At 39.8% G+C, this 14,724-nt stretch overlaps 2 protein-coding genes across 8 annotated transcripts in view; both read right to left on the bottom strand.

Moving 5' to 3' along the window:
• The window catches only part of gnb1a (guanine nucleotide binding protein (G protein), beta polypeptide 1a), a 29,815-nt gene extending 26,539 nt beyond the window's left edge, over positions 1-3,276 (bottom strand). Inside the window, exon 1 of the mRNA XM_084916336.1 lies at positions 2,878-3,276. The gene's annotated coding sequence lies outside the window, so the exon portion shown is untranslated. The remainder of the gene's footprint in view (positions 1-2,877) is intronic.
• Positions 3,277-8,926: 5,650 nt separating this feature from the next.
• cfap74 (cilia and flagella associated protein 74) overlaps positions 8,927-14,724 on the bottom strand; it is a 54,335-nt gene continuing 48,537 nt past the window's right edge. For 6 of the 7 annotated variants that reach the window (XM_084916107.1, XM_084916111.1, XM_084916106.1 and 3 more), the window contains 8 exons: positions 13,604-13,723; positions 13,290-13,445; positions 12,564-12,702; positions 12,019-12,173; positions 11,652-11,784; positions 9,885-10,021; positions 9,602-9,736; positions 8,927-9,292 (listed from right to left, as the gene is read on the bottom strand). In XM_084916107.1, the coding sequence (XP_084772233.1) occupies positions 9,188-9,292; positions 9,602-9,736; positions 9,885-10,021; positions 11,652-11,784; positions 12,019-12,173; positions 12,564-12,702; positions 13,290-13,445; positions 13,604-13,723 (1,080 nt within the window). In that variant the 3' untranslated portion in view covers positions 8,927-9,187. The remainder of the gene's footprint in view (positions 9,293-9,601; positions 9,737-9,884; positions 10,022-11,651; positions 11,785-12,018; positions 12,174-12,563; positions 12,703-13,289; positions 13,446-13,603; positions 13,724-14,724) is intronic. The other variant, XM_084916108.1, reaches the window with a different exon arrangement.

Genomic DNA, 14,724 nt, shown 5'->3' with positions numbered 1-14,724 from the left:
CATCCAGGTCATGTGAGCTGATTAACAATAAATAGAACAATGTTTTATGCTTGGTTTGATAACTGGATGCTTTTGGGCGTGCATAGAGGTTGCGCTTAACCCAAAAGTGCTACAGATAAAACCTTAACTATTCACAGTATACTGTTCTGCATAAACTTCCTCTTTTATTTGTAGTTTATTACAGGTCTGGCCAAAAGCCTGGAAAACCAGACCACTTCATACAAAAACAAATAATGCCATAGATTTCTCCCAAACTTAACTTCCATCAAATCAGTTGTGAGGTATGATGTGATTAGTATGAAGAGATTAGAACTGGAAGTTTTGGATCAGTGTTAAAATAAATCTAATTGTGACTAAGAAATGAATAGGCATGATTAAAAACAAATACACAAAATGTGTCTGATATACAGGCACACAGAAACAGAATAAGTAAAGTTTTGGAAATAAGCAGAATACATGTTACTGCAACAATAACAAAATGTGAAAGAAATAACTTAAAAATCTAAAGAAGCCATTACATCTTTCATTCTTTAAATTCTGTAATCTGTTCTATCACATCTCTAAGCAGCTGTGAGGATTGAGAAGAAACATCCCATTCCCTAAGGTGTGGTTAAAAAATTCTAAAAAAAGAAAATAAGTATAATATTAAAATCTAAATAAAAAATACATTTCATATACAGTATTTAAAGACAATGTAATTTTCAGATCCCCTGATGTTCAGGTTCACAGTCAAGATGTACAACACCCCTTCCCCACCATGTTGTCCTGTAAGTGAGGTGCACATACTGGATTAATCTGACCAGGAATGCTATTAGAATGAAAACGTTGTTAATGCAAATACATTCTGCACATTTTTAGAATGAGGATAATCAATGAGATCTAGCTTGCCAAGCCTAAACCCATCCGATGCTCGGCAGCTGCCTCTCTCTGCCTGAGAAAAAGCGGTGATGAAAAAGGCTTTGAACGCCATCTTGTTCATTGCAGCTGCTTGGGCCCTGAATACAGGAACCCATTCATTCGAGGAGGCGGAGGGAGGGGGCACACTGGCAAAATGAATTCATCTTTGTGAGCCATTAAAAACGGCTAGCTCTCTTAAGAAACACCACCAATTTTACTAAAACGGTTGAAAATCGTCTACGTGCGGTCACGGATTTTTCTAATGCAGTATTTCAATACTGCTGGCCTCCAAAGTCCGTATAAGCGCCAGGCTTCATAGAGCTCGTCTCGGTGCTGTCGGAGGCGCACAGCACAGCTTCCTGCGACAGCACGTCCAACCTCGCCGCTGAACCCACTTACGAAAGATTTCCCGCCGATAAATACAACTGTTCCAATTCATTTCTATCTTAACCCCCTACGACAGTGTGCCGACTGGGATATGCTGCTTCACCTTTGAGGAAGCATGCCCGTTTTCCGGGCTAGAGCTTGAGATACTATGGAGCGGCGCGGCCCGACTGGGCACGGTTACTGTAGCTGCTAACAACTTGCACTGCAACGGAGCCGTGATTGAGATAAACAGATTGTCTAATTGGATCTCGTCAATCTTGTTTCCACGCCGTTAAAAGAAGAAGTCTAAAATCAACCTAACTGTGTTCGCAAACTGACGCTGGGTTAACTCTCATGAAACTAAAATGGCTATGGCCACAATCAGATCCACAGCCGTGCCTGCCCTTTTCCTCGCGATCATACAGCGGCCCTACGGCTTGGTAATCGATGCAAATTCATATTACTTTAACGCGCTGAGCATTATAACGAAAGGCCAAGCTGAAGAACTGGGTGGCTGACTGTTGATTAAACGTGGGATTTGTTAACATATCTGTGCCATACAGTTGCCATCATCTCCGGCGGTTTAGTTTCGATTCACTCATATAAATGCTTTTGGTTCAACTACCCCGTTTTAACATAGCTTTGCAAGTAACTGTGTTTAATTTTTGTTACATTATGTAAATAACAGTAAATGTTGCCTCTAAAATACAACCAATGTGCTTAAAAATCATAAATCAGCAACAGCACCAGTGTTCAAATTCATTATGGATACAGGCATGTTGTCGTCGCTGCCATATTCGTAATTCACACACCCAGATGATCCATACCAGGCTGCAAACGTAGGCTGTGGCCACTGCTGGCTAACTTGTATGGACTGCCTAGGGAATAGTGGGGGTGGTAGTGATTCTGTTGGTGAAGTAGCCATTTTTAGACTCCCTTCGTTGTCAGTTTCATGATGATGGTAAATCCAAAATCTGCTCACGCCCGTTTCAGTTGTGTAAGTTTGAGAAGTAGCATTGTGTTTCTTCTTAAACAGCTGGCCGAGGGTTCATCAACAATAAACTGATAGTAGCAACTGTGCCACCAATTAGCCTATCAGGTAATCCCAGGCTACCCTATAGAGGAAATATGTGGGGGGAAAGGGCCCTTTAAGAGCTTCAAAATGCTGGTAACAACTGATAAATTTTACATCCCGATTGCTGAGGGAAAAATTGCTACTTAAGTAAAGCTGAAGCAGGTTAACGCAGATAGCCAATTTCTTCAACGAGAGCGAAAGATACCCGGACGTTGGAGAGGGGTGCGGGCTAACTTAACGAGCTGTCACAATTCACCCTGCTAATTAAGGTTAGCATTGGCCATTAACTCCAACATTGCCGGACAAAGCCATTAGATCTATATTATTTGGTTAAACGACACTTTGTTTGAGAAACTTAACCAGTGACCCCCACTCACCGTCTTGGCAGAAACGTCTAGCTAGCTGCAGCTAACTCTAACGAAGGAGCCACTCAACCCAGTTTAACCCTTTTCGTTCCCCGTCCCTGCTTGGCAGCTAGTGAACTGCAGACTTACTGTATTTCCTGAAGCGCATTTTCAAATATCAATACATTTCCTTACCCGCTTTCAATCGAGGGTATCCGTTGTTTATATCACATTGACTGGAAACAGCAAACTCTTGCCTCTCCTCTCTCCGCCCAGGCGCTCAGATTTAGCTTGTTTAGCCACCGAGGAGCGGCACTCCCCGAACCCAGTTTTTGACCCGCCGAGGGGGGAGACACACCGGCACAGAGGCGCAGAGACAAGACGGTGTTCACCCAGACAAGGCGTGTCAGAGTCCCGGTTTAACGTTCCTCCGTCTCAACACAAATTCCAACTCAAAGCAAAAAAATCCCTTCTCGTCTTTCCCACCGTCGTCGTCCCTCTTTTTCTTCCTTCACGCCAGGATCTCAGTCGCTTCTTCCTCCGGCCATCAAACAGCAGAGATGGGCGCGGTAACCCTGCATTCAGGTCTGGGAAACCCCACGTTACGGCAGCGTCACAACGCACGGCGGAGGGGTCGGCGACCACTTCAGATCAGGAAATGCTGCCATCTTTGGTATCTCCAACGTACCTAGAGGGAAATTTACCTGCTAAAACACTGCTTTTAATTCTAAAACTCGATTAATGTGAAAACTTAAGATAAAATTGGAAAAGCGAATGAGAGTTTTCGAAACCAAGGCAAGGCTGAATAGTGATTTTCACCCCAAGAGAATGCAGCTGCTGAAAGGTACATGGAAAGTTGTGGGGCAACTAAAGAGTGTACATAAAGAGAAACGAAAGTACTTTGGAAAAAAGTAACATTTGAAAATGTCATAAAAACAACAACAACATACATTTCGAGTGAATTTAAAACACTACAGTTGGAAGCAAAAGAGAAAGTTAACTAAAAGAAATGACTGAAAGATTAACCAGGCTTCAGATGATGTCTAAAGGGCTTATTTTCTTCTTCTTATTATTTTTCTTTGATGGATATATAATGGCTAAAAGACCAGTTACACTTATAATAATGATAATAATAATGGATTGCATTTATACTTACTGGTCTTACTGGTAATAACGTAAATGCTAACTTAAGGCGATTAGGCATTAACAGCAATACAGCAGTGTTTATCTGGCAGGGCTAACAACCAACTACACGCCAGGCCATGCTTGTACCAGAGGATCTGTCACTTTGGAATACAAACTTGTACAGATTATTAGTTACTTTATACTGAAAACTGACCACAAATTAATGGATACATTTTAGCAATAACATTAGTGACTATTGTATTCACTGCTATGTTGTTATACACAATGAGCAATGTAAAAAGTTAGAATAAATGTGCCCCTGGCATTTTATTAGACCGGATGCATATCCAAAAGTGTTAGGTATTTGCAATATGAAAATGTTATCAAATTCCATTGAAATCTGACCTTCATGCCAGTAAAGCAGCTAGTGTTTCAAAGGAACAACACGCTTTCATTTGCAATCCAAAACAGGAAAATGTTATGTTTACTTTCCTGCTAGCCTGCGTGACTAAGTACATATCACGATTTTGCTACACCAACATCTGATGTTTATATATTTTTAACATGTACATTTGACCCTGTATTTTTTTTGTGTGTTTAACAAAAACTAAGTATCAAGTAATATGTTCTCTTCTGCTGATCTATCAGTAATGTCTTATGGTTAGTATAAGCTGGTCCTGGAAAAAATCTTGTTGACAAATTATATTCTCTGGGTATTAACTTCACCACAGTTATATAAACTGAAATCATTGGGGGTTTGCGTTCTCTACTCAGTGCTTATGGGTGGGCCGTCACTGCAGCACAGAGATGACTTGATCGTTATCACCAGTAGTCTAGGTAGAGTGCTCAGAAGAGGGGGTTAATGCTCAGCGGGTTAAGGCGTTACTTGGAGACGTGGAACACTTTGTCGTCCTCTGAGACAACAAAGTGTGCACGGGCTCGGTCCAACAGGGGAAGACAACAGCTACTGCTACTTGGCTTGTAAGAGAAATGTTCCCTAGAGAGAGCTACTCTCTCTGTTTGTGCCAGATCTGTTTAGTGTTGTCTTTTCAAATGCACATTAAGTTCAGTTTAAATTCAGTTTAATTAAAATGTGAGCTGGACAAATGTGTGCATGTGTCACATTCATTCTGAAACACTGATGTATACTTTTACATAAAAACAGACTCTTTTGTATGAATGAGCTGATGGAGTTAGAAATGTTATAAGAGTAGTTGTGTCTATTAAAAAAATCTGTAAATATGCTCTTTAAAAATGTGAATTTCCACTAGTGTGTGTATTTGATTCCATCTCACTTTTGTAAACCCTAAAACCTGTGGTGGCGGGACAGGCCCGCTGTTCTGTGTGTACACTTTCTGCTCTCTGAGCACACATTAATTTCACAATTTCACCAAAGTAACCATGCAGTATTGTATAGAGATGTGATTTAAAACCCACCAAAAGCTTTCCTTCAAGTTCATAGGTGTACAAAAGGGCGATATTGGTATTAATTGTTGTCTTATGGTTATGGATTTGATATCTTCATTTAGATTTCTTTTTATGTAATAAAACGCATTGGCAGTTAGGACTGTCTGTCAGGTAGTGTTCAGGATGTGGGATTCCACTGGGACTCATCTACCCAAGTTAATGCTGCTGAGATTTAGTTGCCCCTGGATACACCCCTGCCTGTCTCTGCATATATGTGTTGTGAAGCTTCTTTAGTAGTGCTTCAGAGCACCCAGGGGAGAAAGCTTATTGTCTGCATTCAGCCTTTTGATGAGGCGAACAGTCCAAAGCTGGATGTGCTTTCTGTTTTAAAACTAATTCTAATTTAATTGGGATCAATTGGACATGGTAAACAGTGCTGATAAGTGTAAGGATTGACAAATAATAGACATTTTAGTGTATTATGAAGGCATGAATTTGCCTTTAAAGCCCATTAGAAACACTTGTTAAAGTGGTTACAAATAACTTCTGTGGTGTTTTAATGTAGTCTAAATTGTAATTAAGGACAGAGTGATCTGCTTCTGATTTGATTAAAAACAAAAAGTCACATTCATTAACAGACAAAGAGGGACACATGAACTCCACCCGTTAGCAGAGCAGGGACTGTAAGTAGCACTATCCCACAGTATTAACAAGAGATCATAGGAGAAATCAGATTAGAAAAAGAGGCAAAATAACAACACAAATATTGCCTAATATGATCTCATGCATTTCATAAAACGGGTGACATTACATGAGGCTAAGCTCATAATGACCTTGCTTTTTATAGGCAGGTTGGGGTACAGTAATCTGATTTAGCGTAATCTCTTACAATCTCTGATAAATGCTTACAGCATGTATCTCTCAGAGAGGGCAAATCCTATTGGTCCACTGTGAGGCATTACTGACATCTGCTGTTCACATACAAAGGGCCTGCACTTCACACTGTACAACATCCTGTGTAGTTTATCAAGAGAGAGCTTGACTTGACTGTAACAGAGCAACTGACCGATGTGAGTGCTGATTATTCATACTGCACTGAGCCCGTTTACCTGTGTCTCAACTAGCACTGATTTTGAAATCCCATGGATGCATACAGTAAGTGTTCGTGTATATTTCACAAACGAAGTCTGTGAAGTCTAAAGTGGAGAAAATGTTTGCAGGGTTTGTGCGATCTACTAGCCTAGCCGCAGGACAAACCAGGCACCTGCTATGGATTAGGTCTGATATACACAGCATTTAATAATTAAAGAATCGGTGAGCAAATCACAGCTAGTCCACTAATATCAACACTGATATTATTACTCGTGTGCTCAGGCACGGCATTCACCCGCACAAAGACACATATTACTATTAAGATGGATAATTACTTGGACAATTTCCCCAAAATAATGAATGAACGGTTAAAATATTTGGCTACAAGTACTTGATAAACTGTTGGTGGATAAATGTTTAAAACACATTGCCAAAGAGCCGACTTAAACATTGACAATTTAACTGCATGAAGATGTTATTGTATTAGAAGAGCTGGTGGGAGTTGGTGCTCTGCAGTAAATCAAACCTGTAATCTGATCGTCTTTGACTGACCAGCCATCCTGATAAAGGAGATGCAAAATGAGTTTACTTGCTCCTCCTCTTCCAGAAAATAGAACTGCCTGTCATTAAGTTTAAAGTTGATCGAAGATTCAGGTTTTCTTCGGTCTACATTCTTTTTTATCATGACATGTTTCAATTTTGTGCCTCAAAATTGACAAAACCCACCATCTAATATATTTATATTTGATATTCTGTTGCATATATAAATATCTGCACCCTTTGCAGCTATTACAGCTTCAATTCTTTTGGGAAGGCTTTCCACAAGGTTTAATTGATCCTAAAGGTGATCTGTGGGGTTGGGTGAAGGCCAGTCAAGTACTTCCACACCAAACTCGCTCATCCATGTCTTCATGGACCTTGCTTTTGTGCACTGGTGCACAGCCATGTTGGAACAGGAAGGGCCATCCCCAAACTGTTACCGCAAAGTTGTGCGGTAACAGTAGCAACAAATGTCTTGGTGTGGTGATATAAGGCAGGAGCTGATCAGTCATGAAATCACATTCTGTGTGCACTGCTTTTGAGCTACTCTGAAGGCCACATTAAGTTTGGAGGTCTGTAGTGACTGACTGCAGAAAGCTGACGATCTTTGCACACTATGAGCCTCAGTATCCACTGACCCCACTACCATTTCATGGCTGAGGTGGTGTTCTCAATCACTTCCACGTTGTTATGATACCACTAAAAGTTGATTGTGGAATATTTAGTATTGAGGAAATTTCATGACTGGATAGGATGCAGCACAGGCAGCATCCTATCAGTGTCATCATGCTGGAGTTCACTGAGCTCCTGAGAGTGACTGATTCTTTCACCAATGTTTGTAAAAGCAGTCTGCATGCCTGGGTGCTTGATTTTATACACCTGTGACCATAGAGCACCTGAACTCAATGATTTGGATGATTGAGAGAACACTTTTCATCATATCGTGTATTTTTGGATTGATGCCTCTATATACACTTGGCAAATAATAGCAGTGCTACATTCACTTTTATTGTTACAACCACTGTTAATCAGTTAACTCTTCAAGTACTGTTCACATGCCCAGTTCTTAGTATCATTTTCATCCTATTTTATCATTCATATGTATTAATGTGTGCCCATTTAGATCCACTTTCCCTAATATGCTCCTTGTGTGATCTCGGTGTGAACTTGGCCTCCTTTCACTTCATGGGTGTAATACCAGCAGTGTTACTGAACATCTGCTGGCTTACATCTGCTGACACACCCTTTACCATGTCGGTTTTAACACAGCTGCTTACTTGGTGTTACATACACCCCCTAGTGGTGAAAACAGGTGTACACTCAGGTGTAAAGCAATAGTTTAGATACAGTATATCTCTGCAACATTTTATGCTCTATTGCACTTTGTTTTTGATAGGTTTGCTTCCATGTTATATTAAGGAGAATTTCAGTTGTAGCTGTCCAGGACAAAGATACATGGGGCTGTAACATGTAATGTTGTTGCTGTGGTACTCTACACAGGAAAATATACACATAACAGAAAAAGCAAAAGCAAGTGGACAAAAAAACTTTCCCTCATACAGATATCATTCTCTCAAATATATACTGTACATCTGGAATGTCCATATTTACATTGATGTAGTATAATCAGAAGAAACAGTTAAAGTTTTCAAAACAACTTCTTCCGTTTTGTTCCTTTTTTGATTGTTAGCTTGTCTGTCAAAATTAGTCATGAAATGTGAGTAAAAAATACAACCTTAAATATTATATTAGATATTCTGTAATTTTCTGTATGACCTGGTATAGACAGGAGTTTACGACTGAAAGGTGCCAAGGGTCACAAGTCTTGTGGTTGTTCAGATGTAGTTTTGCAAAGCTAAGCTGTGCTAATAAATAATGAATATGTGTGAAGTACAATGTGTCATCTGCTGTTTGTATTTGCCCCATTTTAAGACCTACTAAGAAACAGATGATTATTAATATGCTCTAATATGTAAAACCTTGGAAGAGGGCGGTGTACTTTCTTTTTTATGTCTATATTTTATTAGACTTTCTATTTTTGGAAGTTATATGAGATTCTTAACACAAAAACTTAACAAAAAACTGAGAACTGTGTTTTTATTTTCTAATATGACGACATTTGAAAGTGGAAATTGCAATATTCTAGTCAATACTGGTTCAGTCCTCTACATCCATTTCAATGCAAAATGAAATCGCTCAAGTTAATGTTCAAACAAAACCTTTAGTGATCTCATTATTTGTTAATGCTGGCTCTGCACACACACAGAATATGTGTATTTGTGGTTAGTCAGAGTATGTGTGAGCAGAATTCCTGCTGGCCATCATCCAAGTCCTTTAGAGGTCAATCGGCGGTCGTGGAGACCAAAGCCATCAGGGTGACTCTGTAAACATTCATCCCGTCGCCCTTTAAAGTGAGAGGCACGCACATCTGCACCACCTCATAAGGCTGAAACACACAGGCGTAAACATGTTGTCAGACAGTATATACATACAAGTATATACACGTGTTTCACACAGGAAGACATTTTAAACCTAATTCTGCTGAAAGTCTTAAATAACACTTTTTTCTCGTGCTGAAATCAACAATATTCCCTCCACATTTTGGAACCCATTTTTCACAACCATGCTTTAACTTTGCTGTACTATTCAACTACATATTGAGTTCCTTGGAAGTGAACTTTTATGACTTTATTTGTGATCAACAGCAACACAGATCACCAAAGACAACCAAAGACCAAAATCAGCACTTCCTTACTTTGTATCCAGTGTGGGGTGTCCATGTGATCCTGATGGCACGTCGCTGGCCTGTGTCCACATTGCCTTTGCTCGGCTCCACATTAAAGCCCTGCTGCTGCAGGGATGCCACATTATCCCAGTAAAACTCACCACCCTGGTAAAAACAGAGAAATGTCTCTTTAAACCATGATAGTGAATGCTGTGCTAATGTAAATTCAATCCCCGTGTTAAACAATGAAACCTGTGGCAGCAGTCGGTTTTGTTTCTGAAAGCTTCAGGATGCTTGAACATCAGCACGTTACCTTCTTACTGGTTTGTGTGGAGCGGATACAGCCCACTTGCAGCTCCCTGACTGCAGGTGTGATGGCACCCGAGCTACACCTGGCCTTCAGGGTCACCAACACAGGAATGGTGGGGCTTTCCGTCACCTCTGACTCTGCTAAAGAGAGGCATTTTGGAGGCTTTAGTTCTTTAACTACAAGTCATGGATTTTCTTACATCTCTTTAATGATTGCACAACCACCAGGGAGAATTAACTCATAAACCTTTCTGTCTTGAATCACCTCTGTGTGGTTAAAAAAAACGAAACAAAATTAAAGTTTTGGAGTGGCCTACGCATATCTGGACTTAAATCAGGTTGAGGTTGAGATCCTTTGGTATGAACTTAAACAAGCCGCTCATGCTGAAAAACCCTCCAAAAAAGTTCCTCCACAGCGATGTATAAGATACACTATCAGTTGTCACAAACACTTGATTGGAGTTCTTGCTGCTAAAGGTGGCACAACCAATTATTAGGTTTAGGGGGCAATTACTTTTTTTTTTTTACACAAGGCCAGGTATGATTGGATAAAATGTTTCCCTAAATCATTGTTTAAAAACTGCATTTTGTATTTACTCAGGTTATCTTTGACTGATGCTGAAATCAATCTGTGACATTTAAGTGTGACAAATATGCAAAAAGCTAAGAAACCACACTGCAAGTTCACACACTTTTGGCACATACTGTATTTCTGCTGCACAGAAAGATGACAAAATTTAAAATATAAAACCTCTTGCACTCTTTAAAAAGTAAAAACATGCTGTGTGAGGGTGCTCACATTACTCCCATTTTATATTCTTTACATTGGCTCCCAATAGATTTTAGAATTCGTTTTAAAATTCTTGTTTTAACATATAGAGCACTAAATGGCCAGGCCCCAGATTATTTATCCAAGCTTCTTATAAAATACACAGCTGCTCGTTGTCTTCGCTCACAGGCTCAGAGTTTGTTGGTTGTTCCCTGTACACGACCGAAGACGAGAGGGGACAGAGCCTTTCAGTCTGTGGCACCACGGCTGTGGAACAGTTTACCTCCACAACTACGTTTGGTTGACTCTGTGGAATCCTTTAAAAAGCAGTTAAAAACTTTATTGTTTAAACTGGCCTTCTGTTAATCAACACTTTTGAATTGTTTTGAATTTGCATTGTTTATATTGTCTATTTTATTACTTAATGTTTTCTTTATTTTAAACTTTGTGTACAGTGCTTTGTGACTGCCTGTCTACGAAAAGCGCTTAATAAATAAACCTTACTTACTTACTTAAAAAGAAGAAAAAAAGAAAGAAAACAAATAGCATATGTGTGAAAATTTTTTAAAAAGACAGCTGGAAACGATGAAACTGTATAAATTACACCATGGCAAATTGCTACTTCCTTATTCAAGACATTTAGAATATGCACATTTCATCAAGTCAATTTTTGCTCAGTGTCAGTGAGAGGCGTTCGGAGCAGCATTTGAATGCACCAACACCTCTTGGATTGAGTACAGTTTACTACTACCTCACTGAGGAGGTGCGACTATTTCACACGTGGATTCGGAGGTAAAATATGATCTGACTGCTGGTGACAAGCGCACGGGCTGTCAGTAAGCTATGATTAGCATAAATTACTTCATCACATACGCTGGCCTTGCTCGCGTAAATCATGAAAAGTGTATGCAAGATATTAGTCATCTTTACAGTGTCAGTGTAAGATTTTCCCAGTATTTAAGAGCATATTGGAGAGAAAACAGTGAAATTGAATCATGCCACCTGTGAGCTGAGGTTCACTGGTTATGACTGGGGGGAGCAGGGATTCAACAGGCGCTGTCAGCGGGTCTCCGCCACACAGATACATGCTATGTGAAGAGGCTGCACCCTTCAGCTCCATCACACACACTTTACTCTGAGAGACAGAAATGGCACAGGGTTAAGGTTGTTATATCATCAAGACCAGAGAGGACGTCCAGGCTGCAGTAAGGACATCTAAATAACATGAATGCATTAGGAACAGTGTTTTAGCCTTGGCCATGCGATCAGTTTTTATAAGCAGTGATTGAGGACAAGGACAGGGTGAGAGCACGCATGCATTCACAGCTGAAAGCGCGTGTAAATCTGTACACGTGTGCGCCCCTCTGACCTTATTCATGAGCTCTATGGTGAGTTTGTCAGAGTAGTTGACAGACGGGTGGTCAGGCTGAAAGGTGACCGTGAATTCTTGGCTCTGCCCTGGAGGAATGCTGCCCTCTACTGGCACCACACTGAACACACTCAACCCACTGTAGTTCTGAGTCCCTGCACAAGTCAGAAAACACGTTGCTTGGTCAGTATGAAAGAATTGAACTGTTGGAGCACATTACCCTCCTGTTTTTTTTAAGCAAATATTCTGACATTTACAGCATTATTACAGTTTCATATGTGTTTGTCTGTCAGTGGGATTATGCAAAAACTGCTAGTTTTAATTTATGAAACTGTGGAAATTTAAACTATTGGGCTATTTGGTGCACACTTGTGCTCTCTTATACAATACTTCTAGTAGGTAATACTGTATTAAAGTTCAGGTCAAGTTTAGTAGTATGTGTAGTCAAATAAATTCACGTCTACGTGAGCAGTGAAATATGGACAAAGTGTTAAAAATACAAGCTGCAATCTGTTTTCCCTTCTGGAGCTCCAAACAAATCTTACCCACAGCAGGGTGGACATGGGAGTTTGCATATCTGTCTAGCAGAAAGGCCACCCGGTCAGCTCCACCCTGAGGTCTGAAGGGAGAGAGACTAGCGAGCATCACCCTGAAACTCACTGCCACCGCTGAGCTGTTCTGCAACTGCAGGGAGAACGAGATTTAATGCCAGTGACCGAGGCTGTTTTTCCCTCATTACTCTGTAGTCTAAAAATATCTTGCATGGTGCTGCCTTTGTTTTTCTTAATGGTGACGTGATGATGAAAATAAAATAGTCCAACAAATACGGGAACAATCTGAGAAGAAGTGAAGTGCAAAGAAGGGATGGGAGACCAGGAGAAAAAGGAGGTAGAGGTGGGTTAAGGAGAGATCTATATGGAACGACCCATTTGAAAGAGAAATAGAAAACACCCAACACGTTTTTAGCATCAGCTTTAGCTGTGAGTGTTTTCATATGGCTCAGAGTTATACTAACGCATCCATGACTATAACCATAAAACCTGTGAGTCTCCTGACTATGATTAACACATGAAAATTGCCCCTTTTACCATTTTTACTCGTTCCACTTAGTGTTTACATGAATCATAAAATATGTTTAAGTTAATGTACTTAAATAAAATTACATCAAAGTTAACCAAGTGAGTTTTTTTCAGTCCACTAAGAAATTAGTATTCAAAAGTAACTAGCGACAGTTTTTTTTTTTTTTTTTGTTCGTATTAACTTTCACACACCTTCACGACTTGTGAGGCAGTCTCCTTCTCCAGCACATAGCCAAAGTCAAGAACATCTCCATTGTGGGAGGAGGTGACAGCAGGGACTATTCCCTCCCCGAGAAGAGTCATTTCCAGGGTCATTTTCTGGCACCGCACCTCCAGCATGTCACAGCACTGGAACAGTAAAGGTTAGATGAGTGTGTTCATCATTATACTTGATTAAGTTTACATAAACAGGTACAAAGAAGACTCAGTGTATTAACACAGATGGTCGGCTTGTCACTCGTAACAAAAAACAAAGCTAAATTATAATATTTACATAGTTAACCCACCTTTTTTTCCAAAGTTGGACTGAAGGCGAGAATCAGAGTGTGTTTTTCTCCAGGTCTTATGGATCTAAGAGCATTGAGCAGGGAAAAGGGACTGTACATGTCCAACACCGACGAGCTCAGCTTATAAAGGGTTAAAGAAAAGCTACGGTGAATATTATAGTAGTAGAAGCAGTGCATTGATTTTGTTTTTTGTAATCTTTGATTTGTGGACATGAAAGTAAAACATGTAAAGAGATGCCATTCATAAGGTGAACTGGATTAAATGTCCAGGTACATCTGAAATGATGGAATAATCTCAGGTTTCACTGTAGAGTGTTGGTGGTGAAGTATTCGCATAATCAGTGCTATTGGTGGTGATCCATTTGAACACATAACATCTTTTTCTTCAACTTGTTGTTGTTCACATGTCATCACTGATAGGACTTTTCCAGATTTTTGCAATTTCTTTTTTATTTAGCATGAGCTAAATAAGATCTGTTTGTCTCTAGCAGAAAGTAGAGACAAACAGAAATCATGGTGAAACTAAGACAGGAAATGAAGTGAAACAAAAGCCCCAAAGCCAGACTAGAAATGTGGATGTTGAGATTAATAGTTAGCATCTTCAACCCCAGAGACACACCAACAGCCTGCTTCCATCCTAATGCAATGATGGTGAACAGAATTTCATTTATGATGCTGCTGGCAAATGTCACAGTGCGCACTATAAATAGTTTTCTCCAAACCACAGTCTATAAACCTTGTAATCAGTGCGATACCATGGTGTCTGAGAGTTTGAGAGATGGGCCATGAAATGCACCTTTCTCCAGATTTTGATATCCTCAAATCGCCACCTGTCTGTGATGATAAATTCTTCTGGAGATAACAAAGAAAATGTGCTTTATTTGTCTAATTTGGGTGACGTGACTCTTTCATGCACAATTATTTAGTTCTGAAAGTCAAAATGGAACTTTAACACCAAATATCTGAATTCTGCTGTGTATAAAGCAACACAGTGTGCACATAATACACATTACTGAAAAATCCTTCACACAGATAAATTCATAAAAGGGAAAAAACCACATACATATGACATATGTATTATAAATATCATGAGTATTACAAAAGTTTCAAGCTGTCAGCAA

This window comes from Perissodus microlepis, chromosome 20 (genome assembly GCF_051167445.1).
Source record: "Perissodus microlepis isolate ML-2025 ecotype Zambia chromosome 20, ASM5116744v1, whole genome shotgun sequence".
NCBI classification, from domain to species: domain Eukaryota; kingdom Metazoa; phylum Chordata; class Actinopteri; order Cichliformes; family Cichlidae; genus Perissodus; species Perissodus microlepis.
The sequence above is the reverse complement of the archived record's forward strand: the minus strand, read 5'-3'. Positions and strand labels throughout refer to the sequence as shown.